The following is a 13,790-nucleotide window of genomic DNA, read 5'->3' on the forward strand; positions in this document are numbered from 1 at the left end:
TAACCTTATTTTTGTGATATGGACCTCCTTTGGCAGTCTGATGAAACATATAAACTTCTTTTCAAAATTTTTTCAAATTTTTAATCTTTTATTTATTTATTTTTAGTTTTCAACATTCATTTCCACAAAATTTTGAGTTACAAATTTTCTCCCCATCTTTCCCCCACCCCACCCCAAGATAGAGAGCCTACTGAATACTCCTTCCCCCAATCTGCTCTCTCTTATATCCTCCCCCATTCTCCCCTAACTTTCTAGTAGGGCAAGATGGATTTCTATACCCCAGTGCCTGCATATCTTATTTCCCAGTTGCATGTAAAAAACAATTTTTTTAAACATTTGTTTGGGTTGTTTTTTTTTGCTTTTTGGAAGGCAATTGGGGTTAAGTGACTTGCCCAAGGTCACATGGCTAGTTTTTGTGTTGTGTCTGAGGCCAGATTTGAACCTAACATTTGTTTTTAAAACTTTGATTTTCAGATTCTTTCCCTTCTTCCCTCCTTACCGCCCTGCCCACTGGGAAGATAAGCAATTCAATATAGGTTGTACATGTGTAGTTAAGCAAAACATTTCCATAGTAGTTATATTGTGAAAGACTGACTATATTTTCCTCCATCCTGTCCTGTCCCCCCACTCATTCTATTTTCTACTTTGACCCTGTACCTTTTCAAAAGTGTTTGCTTCTAACTACTCTCTCTCCCAATCTGCCCTCCCTTCTATCATCCCCCCTCTTATCCTCTTCCCCCCTACTTTCCTTCAGCATAAGATACCCAATTGAGTATGTATGTTATTCCCTCCTTAAGACAAACTCAATGAGAGGGAAGTTGGTCCATTCCCTTTTACCTTCCTGCTCTTCCCCTCCATTGTAACACTTTTTTCTTGTCTCTTTTATATGAGATACTTTGCCCTCTTCTATCTCTCCCTTTCTCCTTCTCCCATTATATTCCTCTCTCACCTCTTAATTTTATTTTTTAGATATTATCCCTTCATATTCAACTGATCCTGTGCCCTCTGTCTATGTATACAGGTTCACATATATACAAACATGTATTCATGTACACATGTATCCTCCTATACATACACATAAATGTATGTATGTATATATACATATATATTCCTTTCAACCATTCTCATACTAAGAAAAATCTTATGAGTTAACAATTATCATTTTTCCATGTAGGAATGTAAATAGTTCAACTTTAATAAGTTCCTTATGATTTTTTTTTCCTGTTTACCTTCTCATGATTTTCTTGCTTTTTGTATTTGAAAGTTAGATTTTCTGTTCAGCTCTGGCTTTTTCATCAAGAATACTTGAAAGTCCTCTATTTCATTGAATTACCATATTTTTCCCTGAAGCATTATACTCAGTTTTACTGGGTAGGTAATCCTACCCAGCTAATCCTAGCTCCTTTGATCTCCAGAATATCATATTTCAAGCCCTTTGATTCCTTAATGTAGAAGCTGAGGATTTCTTGAAGGATGATTTCTAGGCTCTTTTTTTGATCATGGCTTTCAGGTAGCCCAATGATTTTTAAATTATCACTCCTGGATCTATTTTCCGGGTCAGTGGCTTTTCCAATGAGATATTTCACATTGCCTTCTATTTTTTCATTTGTTTGGATCTGTTTAATAGTATCTTGATTTCTCATAAAGTTACTAGCTTCCATTTGCTCCAATGTCATTTTAGAGGAATTATTCTCTTCAGTGAGTTTTTGAAATTCCTTTTCCATCTGGCATATTCAACTTTTAAAGAAATTCTCCTCATTGGCTTTTTGGGCCTCTTTTGCCATTTGAGTTAGTCTATTTTTAAGGTGTTATTTTCTTCAGTATTTTTTGGGGTTTCCTTTAGCAGGCTGTTGATTCACTTTTCATGATTTTATTGCATCATTGTCATTTCTCTTCCCAATTTTTCCTCCACTTCTCTTACTTGATTTTCAAAATCCTTCTTGAACTCCTTTCTGGCCTGTAAGCAGTTCATATTTTTCTTGGGAGCTTTTGATGGAGGAGTTTTGAGTTTGTTGTCTTCTTCTAATTCTATGTTTTGATCTTCTTTGTCCCCCAAAAAAGATTCTATGGTCTGATTGTGCTTCCTCTGCTTGCTCGTCTTGCCAGCCAATTACTTGGCTTTTGAGCTCTTTGCCAGGGTAGAACTCTGCTTCCAGAATAGAAAGAGCTGAGTCCCAAATTGCTGTGGTTTTCTCAAATGTTGTGAGAGGTCTGGGTAGGGCCACCCTCTCTACAGCCACCACAAACTCTGGCACACTGGTGTTTCTCACTCCAGGACCACCACCCAAGACTGCAAGTCAGATTCAAGCAGGTCAAAGCAAGAGTGATTTCCCTCTGAATGGTCGCCTGATCACCCTGGATCTGCAGGGCAGGAGCTCTGGAGGAAGCCCTGTGGCAGCAGCTAAAGCCACCCAGCCCTGGGGGCAGGGGTCGGGCTGTGCTCTTCTGTCACCCAGTTCCAACAGAGCTCCCTACTGATCTTTTACTTTCTCTTTGACTTTTTTGGGTTGAGAAGTCTGGAAACTGCCACAGCTGCTGGTAATTCACTATCCCGAAGTCTGCTCCAGCCCGTCTGGGCCACTGCTCTGGGCTGCTGGTCAGGGCTGCCTGGGTCTGGGCTCGCTGCTCATGCGAGACTGTGTTTCAGTCCCAGCCCTGTGCAATAGACCCTGACAGAGTTGTTGTAAGGCAAGCTGATATGCTAAACTACTCCAGTTTCCTTCATCTCCATCACCAGAGAAAAAAATCTTTCAACCCCTGAGGACCTGATATTGTTTGGTGTTAACTACAAACTCCATTTAGCCCATTCACAGTAACCTGCTTTGAGGTCGCTGAAAGATTCCTGTTTCTTCCATGTTCTTCCTCTGTAACTTCCCCTGAAGAATCCAAATGGGGAAGAGCGTCTAGAGACCCAGAGAGGTTCAGTGATTTGCCCAAGGTCACATAAGTACTAGAATAAGTATCACAGACTAGATGTTCTCTCCATTTCCCACTAGCTATATTGCTTTTGGATTCCTTTGGATTTCTCCATCATTTGCCATCATGTGCCAGAAAACTCATCAGTGAGAAATCTCATCAATCTGCATGAACCAATAGGCCTTGGTACTTGCATCTTATCAGTACCTTCTGCCCCTCTGATCGCACCTTCTGATCGGAGAGCAGAAACATGAGCTGTAATACCGCAGTTTAAATGGCGGTGGGCAGGGCAGTCACCTTATATCCCACCAGTCGCCCTGCTTTTGGGCTTCTCTATCATTGCCCACCCTCTCTGTGTTACCTACTCCCCATGCCCAGCTTTTCAACTTCCTTTTGAGTAATGTCTTCCCCCATTAGAATATAAGCTTCTTGAGGGAAGGACACACAGAGATAAGCAAGTAAAGTTAGTATGTTGTTGTTCTGTCATTTCAGTCATGTTCAACTCTTCATGACCTGATTTGGGATTTTCTTGGCAGAGATACTGGAATGGTTTTCCATTTCCTTCTCCAGCTCATTTGACAGATGAGGAAGCTGAGGAAAACAGGGTTAAGTGACTTACCCAGGGTCACAAAGCTAGCAAATGTTTGAGACCGGACTTGAATCCTGGTCTTCCTGCCTCTAGGGCAAGCACTCTATCCATTGAGCCACCTAGCTGCCCACAGCCAACATGGTTATGTTCAAATGCAAAGAACAATGCAATAAGTCAGATGACATACACACACTCTAAACAGGATCCAAAATGTTTTTCTAACAATGAAGGTAATGTCAGTGAATAAGTATTATCAGGCCCTACTATGTGCCAAAGAAAGATAGTCTTTCCTCTCAAGGAGCCCATAATCCAATGGAGAAGATAATATAAAAACTGCTATGTACAAACAAGCGCTATACAAGGTACATAGGAAATAATCACAGTGGGAAGGAACCAGAGTTAAGGGGGACTGGGACAGGCTTCCTGTGGAGATGAGATTTTAGTTGGGATTTCAAAGAAGAAGCCAGGGAAGTCAGGAAATGGAGATGAGGAGGAAGAACATTCCAGACAAGGGAGATAAAGTATTTTTAGGTTCCTCCCATTAGGTGGCACCGAGTGGATAGAGTACTAGGCCTGGGGTCAAGAAGACTGATTTTCCTGACTTCAAATCTGGCATCAGACACTAGCTGTGTGACCCTGGGCAAGTCACTAAAGCCAGTTTGCCCCAGTTTCCTCAACTGTAAAATGAACTGGAGAAGAAAATGGCAAGCTACTCCAGTATCTTTGCCAAGAAAACCCTAAATGGAGTCACAAAGAGTCAGATACACCTGAAAAACAACAATAACTACCCGCCATCACATCTATCCCACTGCACGCCCTACTGTGTGTATGTGCCCACTGCATGCCCTACTGTGTGTATGTGCATATGCTCACATACATGTGTGTAAGTTCCATGAGAGTAGAACAACAAACTGATCTCTTTTAGTAGCAAATGAAGCACCTCCCCTGGTATATTTGCAGGTATAATGCAAATTTACAGTAGTTATTCAGCAACTGTTGTTTGTAGAAAAATATTGTGTGATTGCAAGTGAGCTGGGTTGTTATTGCTATGGCAGAACCGATCCATAATGATTCCGAGTTGGATCTTTCAGGAGATGGCACTTTCTCAACAACGTCTATAATCAGCTTGCTATTTTAAGACAGTGATGGTTGTGTCATGTCCCAAGCATAAAAACTGGAAAATGGCCCTGGCTCCAGAGTCAGAAGACCAGGGTTCAAATCTTGCTTCTGATGCTTATTCACTGTTGTGACATTAAACAAATCCTTTAATCTCCCTGGGTCTTCATTTCCTTATCAGTAAAATAAAGGGTTGTCTGAGGTCCTTTCCAGCTCTACATCTATGAGCCAATGATCCTTCTCCCTTTTCTTGAAAATTTTATCGTGATTTCTAATCCAGTGACTTTCAGTCCTCTGGCTATGGAACTGATTTCCTTAAAGGTTGAAGGGTGATATTCATATTATTGCATCTTGGCATATTTCCTACACTTTGTAGATTTGTGAGGCAGGAAGCCAGAGGAAAGTTGACTATATTACCTTCCACTCCCACAAATGATTTAGCCATCACACGGTAGGGCACAATTTCTAATGTCCAAGAATACACCCTTAGATTCTTAACTGAACATGCCATAATATTGCTAATAACCATCAGTAACATTCATCAAACATACACAACCCTTCTGGAGAATTTCTGGAAGATTTCAGAAGAAGGAGCATGGTAGCACTTTCAGGCTCCAAAGAACTTGACCAGTACGAGGGAGTGTTAATAAAACTTGCTTCCTTGTTGGCATATGAAAAAACAAACAAAGGAAACTTGGCCTGGTGGGTAGAACAGGGACTAGGAGGCAAGAGTCCTAGGGCTTGTTTATTTCTAAGTCCTTCCACTGCCTGCTTCTGTGGCTTAGAGCCAGCTCATCTCAGGACGTTTCAGTTCCCTTATCCTTAAAATAGGGAGCACACTTCTGACCTCCTAACCTTTCATAAATGTTATGAAGATACACATTACAAACATTTGCACATTCTTTTAATTGCTTTTGGAAAGTATGGTAGAAGTATTGTTAGTGGGAATTTAGGTACTTCAGGAATACCCTCAGCAATACCCTGGAATTAACCTTAGTCAAGATTTCATAGTGTCTTAACTTCCTCTACCTTACTTTCCTTAACCTTGCTTTGGTGAGTGTGAAAAAGAGACAAAAAAGAGCTGAATGCAGTGTATACCTTCTTCATGCTACATATATTCTCCCCACTTAACTTTATGGGCATCCTTGTCATTCTCCAAGTTACAGTATGGAAATATTACTTTATCATCAGGCTAAGATTGTCATTCCTACGTTCACTAAGTGTTTTTATTTTAAATATCCAAATAAGCTGTTGTATTTACTTTTTGACTATTCCTTCTGTGCACAAATTAGTAATCAAATTATAAGATACGTTTTGATGCTCATATCTCTGACCAACCACCACCAACAGGACAGGCAAGCCAGACTAGCTGAAACAGCAAGGCATCCTGAGGAAGAGACAGGAAACAACATACGGCAGATGGTTCAACCAGGATCACCTTAGCCACCGTTTCCCCTTGAAATCAAGTAGAGACAGCCCAGGACGCAGAGTTCAGAAGCCCTAGGAATTTCAGTGCCCCCAGAAAACAATGTTCTATTGTTTTCTATAGGCCACAGTTATCATTGAAGGGAATAACCCTAGAACAGAGTAGGGCAGTCATCCCTACCATCACTAACATCAAGTATTGAACCAACTGCTCCCAATGGATAGATAAGTCTAAGAGCCCCAGGAATACTGACATCCTCAAGACCATCAGCCCTTCTACTGGCCTGGTCCCCTTGACCATCTTCCAGGAGAAAATTCTGATGGAGCTGTGACCTATTAATTGCTTCTGTAGGTGCTACCCTCCCACCTCCTCAGCAGCCACAGCTACTTAAGACTGGGAAAAGATGCTTTGGTCACCTTAGTCTTCTTAAATAATTCAGCATTAGAAACAGATACAGCTTTTATCGATGAAAATAACACTAAAGGTGTTGTACTCCCATCTGCTTTGTGATTATACCCTAAGGACTATGGGAAGTTAGGTGCTACAATGGATAGAATTCTGGTCCTAGAGTCAGGAGGACCTGAATCCAAATAGAGCCTCAGACACTCCCTAGCTGTGTGACCCTGGGCAACTAACTTAACCTTTTACTGCCTCAGTTTCCTCAACTATAAAATGGGGATAAGGGAATAGCACCTACTCCTAGGGCTCTTGTGAGGATCAAATAAGGTAATATCTGTAAAATTTTGCTACAGTGCCTGGAACATAGCAGGAACTTACTTAATAGTGCTCGATCCCTCCTCACTTACAGCTGGAACCTCGCATATGTGCCGTCTCCCCCATTTGCATGTAAGATCCTTAATAGTAGGAACGGTCTCCCTTTTTTACTTGTATCTCCAGCACTTAGAACAGTGCTTTGAATATTATAAAAACTTAATTTTTATTCATTCATTCATATGGATTCATTTTTGTTTTTTTTGTAGGTTTGTAACTTATTTTGGATTTCCCTAGAAAATAGTGGCTCATAACCACAAAATCAATTGTGCAAATTACCTTGTTCCAGGACCTAAAGAAAATTAAAGCAACCACAAATGAATTTTTATGAAGATTTAAAATACAGCTCACAGCACTGGTATCCTTAAGCATTTTTCCAACAGTTACAACATCCAATTAATGGGCGCTGTGGTGTAGTAGAAAGCAGACAGACTTTGGAGTTAGAGAACATAGCTTTGAACCCAATTCTGTTACTGCATGAGTGACCTTGGGCATGCTGGACATACCACACTTCTTTGGGTTGGACTATATGTTCTCTGAAGCTCCATCCAGCTCTCAATCCCATGATTCCTATGCCATCAGCAAGTTGTAGAGAGAAATGAGAAGCTTTGAGGGTCATGTAAATTTTGGAGCTAATCTACAGGGCAACCCAGGCTAATATCTCCACCAATGATAATTACATTAAATTCAGATAGTATTGCATGGTCTCATCATATAAAACTTTTTTTTAAATTTAAACCACGTGGAGTCAAAAGAGAAACAAAAGCCAAACATGTTTACCACACCCAAAAGCCCCTTTGCCAGGGAGTTAAGTGAACACAAGGCCCTTTGGGAAAAGCGAACAATTGGAGAAGAGATGACCATCGCCACATACCACACATAGGTGGAGGGTCTGTGATTTTCAGTATCCTGCCTACCAAAGGATGGTCCTATTGTTTCTGACAATGTGGACCATGACCCGTTACTGGCTCTCTAAATACAATTCTCTACCCCAGGAGCAGGAGCAGAGAAGTGTTTGATGTATTGCAAGACGGACAGGGCTTGCAAAGCCTCCCAGTCCTGCTGATACCAACTGCCTTTAAGATCCAGCCTTTCCTATCCTAATCTACAAAGGAAACAGGAAAAAGGAACTTCAACTCCCTGTGCTCAGACAGCAATGAGACTGTTACAGCCCGCTCCATTGCTTCTCTCCTTGCCTCTAACGTGTAAACAAGACTGAGCAGAACATGCCTGTGGAAAGTCACAGAGACCAGGATCGGTGAAAGGATCATTGGGAACCCATGTGTGGCTGTGGAAACTGGATGGAGAGATTTGGAAAAGCATGGACTCTTTAGCCCGATTAGTTCTTTATGGTGTCAGCCTGATCATTTCAGGTAAGGTTTGTCTTTCCTTAAAGAACTGCTGAATTTTCCTGGGACGCTCCCATTGAATGTGATTTCCAATTGTCCCTCCACTAATTTAGCTGGAAGTATCTGAAGGTTGGGCTAGTTTTCTGTTACATTTCAAGTTGTTACTAAAATTGGTGAATATTAAATGTAAACATTTATTATGCCAGTTAATTTTTTAGAGTTCTGCTCTGTGATGAATTCACAGGCTTATAATAGAGAGTGTTAAGCTTTTGGTCCTTTGAATAAATTCAGCTAATGTTATATAGCTTTCCCAACAACTGCTTTTGAATTCTTTCAGTTAAAGATGCATCTACTTGCCTTTTAAAGGACCTTGAAATAGGAAAAAGAAAATCTTCGGTGATAAATGCAAAAATAATTTTAATTCCATTCTGAGCAAAATGACAGTTGACAAGGCAGAGAAAGTTATAATCATTGAATAAGCATAGAAATTATTAACTCTATGGTTTTTGTTTATCTCTCTATATTTGACCAAGACATTCGTTAAAAATTGATTTTGATTTTTGTTGATGGAAGTTTATAAAGTTTTCATTTAAAAAAGAATGAAAAAATCCATACTTCAATTTGTAACAATTTCTAGGCTGTCTATATAGATTAGAGTAAAAATTTGAGCAATTACTCAGAAAATTTAGAAGAGAGGGGAAAACACGCTGCTTTAAAAAAAAGATGTGTGATTGCTGTGTTTTTACTTGATTTTCCAAATGAGTTATGGTAGTTCTCACATCCCTAAGATTGCCTGTCTCTGCACACCAAGTTGTCTGCCTAGATAGCCAGAAAGGAATAAGGAAAATCTGGCATGCAAATCACAAATATTACAAATCTCAGTAATTTTTCTTCTTTCTGAAAATGAGAAGTAAAATGGGAAAAAATAAATTTTGTAGAATTAAAAGTTACTATCTGGGAATAAAAATTGCCCCCAAAGAGATCACATCAAAATTTGTTTCTCTGTTTTTTTTAGTTCACTTTTGGTGAATTATTTTTAGAAGAAATTTTAGAAAAAAAATAAAAAAGAAAATTATTAAAGAAATTAACAAAGAAAATTATAAATTCATGAAGAAAAAGAAGACTCTACATACACATATAGGCATATGTATGTATATGCATATATGCTTTTGAAATATAAAATATATACTACATGTCATGTAATATGTGTGTACATCTATCAACTTGTTTATATGCATACAGGTTGTATCATATTCCTGCAGTCAGACTCAGAATCATTGATCCTTATATGTTATAAACAACTATGGTCACATGTTATGACAATCCACATCTTCAAAGTCCCAATCACTATTATCTTCTTCCCTCCCTGAAGAGTATTAGTTTATAAAATAATTGAACATCAGCTAGAGATGTTCTTAAACTTCTCTGTATGATGGACCTCTTTGGTAGTTTAGTGAAGTCTATACCACTCCCCATCCTCCCATCCCAGAACGATGATTTTAAATGTATAAAATGAAATACATAGGATTACAATGAAAACCAATATTTAGTGAAAATAAAAGTACAGCGGTTTTTTCCCCATCCATATTCAAAGACCTCCTGAAATCTATCTCTGGACCACAAATTAGAGCTATAAGCAAGGCATGGTGCTAGGTACCCTGACTAAGGCAAAGATCAAGAAGACATAGTTCTTGGCTTTAAGAAATTTTCAGTCTAATAGGAAGAGACATGTATGCAAATAACTATGGTAAAAGATAAAAAGTGCGAACAGACAGAAACCTTCAGAGAATGTGCTCTTTGACTTTGAAGGGATGGTAACATCTCTTCCAGCTAGGGCAATCAGAGAAGGCTTCCTAGAAGAGGAAGCTTTTGCATTGGACTCTGAAGAAAAGTAAAAGTTAGTCAGCGGGCTTTATGGAAAGAAAGAACATTCCACAAAGAGGGAAATAGCAAAGACACGGGTACGGGGAAGGCGCTGGCTGCCCCTGGCAATGGCGCGTGGCTTTGTGGATGGACCGTGCAGATAAGGTGCTGCTAGGTTATACATGTTGTTATGGGAGAAGATCCAACGGAGACTTTCAGCTCCCTCTTACAGAATTTCTGTAGTACCTTCTGGGCTGCTCTCTGACTTGTAAGTGAAAGGAGAATAATTATTTAAGTACAAATGGAATTTCATGTTGCAGATTTTTAAGCTGCAGATTCAAACCTCTGAAAATTCAAGAAATGAATCCATACATCTCATTGTTTTTTTTATCTGCCCTTTATATCCTTTAATTCCAAGAGCTGGATTGTGGAAATTCATTTGATCAACAGCCCTGGATCGAGTCCTCCTCACACTCAGGAGAGAATGGGAATCCCATTATAGGTTTTAAAGAAGGGATACTGTCTGTATGCATTGACAAGAGCTGTGATTTAGGAAACAATGTCTTAAATGGATTAGACTAGAGAGAGATGGGAAGCACTGAGACCCATGAGGAGACCACAGCAAGGCTTCAATATTGAAATGACTGTGTTATCTCATGAATCTGGGAGTTTCCTACAATGACACACATCACAACCCATCTATGGCTGCACATTTTGTAAGATTTTGTCCATGTACTTCCCTAAGTTAAACCTTGGAACTCACCCAACATTTGGGAGACCTTCCTCACTTTCTCCCGACATTATGAGCATATCAGTGGGACATTCTAACTGTCTACCTTTTATGTGGCTCCTGAAGATTCTTTCCTGTCAAACATTTCCCTGATTACATCTTTGCTGTTGTTCTCTGAAGTTCCTTATTGGTTAATATATTGCAATTTGCTTACTCCTACAATGGACCTCTACATCGCCATCTGTGTCGTATTCATTGTAGCGGCAAGCACCCCAGTGTCCCCAGGGTGCCTGCTCACACAGGTTCTTGGATATGCTTTGTTAAAGGAAAGCAACTCAAAATGGGTTAACAAGCTTACTTTAATCAGTCAGACATATATCGTTTACCTTGTTCAGGAGAAAAGGTCAGCACCCTGAACCTTAAAGTATACAGGCATAATTATCAAGACAGAAACATCAAATAGACAGATTTCCAAACTGTCCAACCATTACATCCATACCCAGTCAACATCTGGGTTTCCACATTCTGGGTTTTTCAAAGCCGGGGGACTCTCAACAACGGCTTCCCAGAATTCAGATCAAATCACAGAACACTTCTCAAAGTGAGTCCCAAAACAAAGCTACACATCAGGGCTTATATAGCCTCCTCCTGGCTCAGAGAATGTAACAACCTTTCCGGACCCACTGGCCAATCAAAAAGTATCAACTGAAAAACAAGCCTCCCACCCCAGTCTCCAGGTGCACTTTAGCCTAGGGGCAGGGAAGATCTTTAAATCTGCATTTCCATTACATTCATTTTTAACCTTTCAGACACAGTTATATTCTATGATGCTGGTAGAATATTTAAAAGATGGCCCTTTGTTTCCATGAGAAGCTTGGGGACATGAAAGGACTTTTTTCCTTTTCTGAAAACAATTCAGCCTACTCTCCTCCTTTTTAACTCCAGGACCAACTCATAGTCCATTCTCTGTCTCAGATATACATATTTAAGGGCAAACTCTTTAGGTTTCTAAATACATTTGGGAAAATGTCATTTTTCATCCACTTGATTTTTCCTGTGTGGATAGTCAGGCCAAATTCCTTTGAGTAGTTACAGATCTCTTCCAAGAAGTTCTGCAGTATTAGAGACTATAGAAATAACATAGATGAAAACTAAGCAAGGTTTGAACTAAGGTAATAGCATTTGAATTAGGTGGGGATAATTATTAGAGATTTGGAAAGAAGAATCAATAAACTTTGGTGATTGATTAGATGGGGAGGGAAAGGGAAAACGAGTCAAAGACAACACCAAGGATTCCATCCTGGATGATGTTCACAAGTATGCATATTTTGAGGTAGGTTTGGAGAACAGCAATATGCTGTTTTGCTTTTTTTTTAAAGAATGACATTCACGCTTTGAGGTGGGACTTATAAATCACAGTTATAACTAAACTAGGACCTCTCTACTGAGGTTTGAGAAATTAAAAACAAAGGTAAAGCTAAGTTCTGAGGTAGATTTGCTGTGTTGAGCAATTGACCCAGATGAATATTTATGTATTCCTCACTTGTACCACAATGAATATTTATGATCCTGATTTTGTGAGCTGCAAAAAAGCATATTCAACTTTAAATTCATCTTATGGCAAGAGACTTACATTCCACTGATGACCTACCTAGTTAAAATCAAGGGCATAAAAGTTCAGTTCTTTAATCCAACCTTGCAAATTAATTTCAAGAAATGCATCCGTTTCTCAGTTATTTATCAATTTACATTCCTTACAAGAAAAAGACAATAAAAAAGAAAGAAAAAGAACAAGACAATCAGCAAAATGAAAAGAAATTGTTTTTTCTGTTTTCCTTGAATAAATGGTCTCAAATCAACTTGAAGGGAAGCATTGAGTGATACTGTCACAAGGGTCCTATTCTTTAATCTGTCTTTTTGTTTGTTTTTTGTAATTTTGTAAATCTTTTTGTAAACCCTTTCTTAGAAAAGAAATAGAAGGCGTGTTTGTCAAGTTTATGGGTGGGACAAAATAAGAAAGGATAATCAGATAATAATAATAATAATCAGTTAAGCAGTGGGGAGAGGAACTAAAGAAAGAAGGAAGGAAAGAAAAGGTCATTGAAGTTGTTTTTTCTAAATGCACCCAAGAGAAAGATAGAAATGCAGAAGGAAATGAACAGGACAGCTTTGAAAGTAAAGTGTTGCATTTATTATATACTTTTAAGAAGCAAACTGTATGAATACAGATTCTCTTTCACATGTTTAATTTTCTTTTTCTGTTTCACTTTTTATATGGATTTTTTTTTTTGGTATGTGTTAAATTCCAAATAAAAAAAAAACCAAGCATAGCAGCAAGCACCCCAGCATCCCCAGGGTGGTTGCCAACACAGGTTCCTAGATCTGCTTTCCTAAAGGAAAGCAACTCAAAATGGGTTAACAATCTTGCTTTAATCAAACATATGTCATTTACTTAGTTCAGGGGGAAAAGGTCAGCACCCTGAACTTCAGTGAATACAGAGGTTACAAGCAGACAACAAATACAGAGAAACATATCAGCAGACAGGCCTCCAACTGTCTGACCATTGCATCCATACATTTTCAGTTACCAGAGAGGGAAGTATCAACATCTGGGTTTTCAAAGCCGAGGGGCTCAATGGCTGCCCAGAGTCTTATCTGGTCAAATCACACAACACTTCTCAAAGTGAGTCCCAAAACAAAGCCTCACATCAGGGCTTATATAGCCTTTTCCTGGCTCAGAGAATGTCACAACCCTCTTGACCCACTGCCCAATCACAGAACACCGAGGTGTGGGCATTCCTGACCACAGGCTCCAGGTGCATTTCAGCCTATCAAAGGGCCTGGGGGCAGGGAAGTTTTTGAATTCCCATCCCCATAATACTAAGCAAACAAGTAAGCATACATATTAGGCATAGAGCTTGAATGCCCATCTTTTCCCACTCTGCCACAGTATATTGTGTGATGATGATAACCATAGTAGCTAACCTTTATATAAGTACTTCCCATGTGCCCGGCACTGTATGAAGGACT

At 39.4% G+C, this 13,790-nt stretch overlaps 1 protein-coding gene across 1 annotated transcript in view; it reads left to right on the plus strand.

The window, feature by feature from the left end:
* The first annotated feature begins 7,010 nt into the window (after positions 1 to 7,010).
* TEK (TEK receptor tyrosine kinase) overlaps positions 7,011 to 13,790 on the plus strand; it is a 124,205-nt gene continuing 117,425 nt past the window's right edge. The window contains exon 1 of the mRNA XM_069090447.1: positions 7,011 to 8,191. Within this exon, the coding sequence (XP_068946548.1) occupies positions 8,140 to 8,191 (52 nt within the window). The 5' untranslated portion in view covers positions 7,011 to 8,139. The remainder of the gene's footprint in view (positions 8,192 to 13,790) is intronic.

Source organism: Petaurus breviceps, unplaced genomic scaffold (genome assembly GCF_028583685.1).
Source record: "Petaurus breviceps papuanus isolate PSGF00001 unplaced genomic scaffold, PetGlider_PUasm1.0 125, whole genome shotgun sequence".
Taxonomy (NCBI): Eukaryota; Metazoa; Chordata; class Mammalia; order Diprotodontia; family Petauridae; genus Petaurus; species Petaurus breviceps.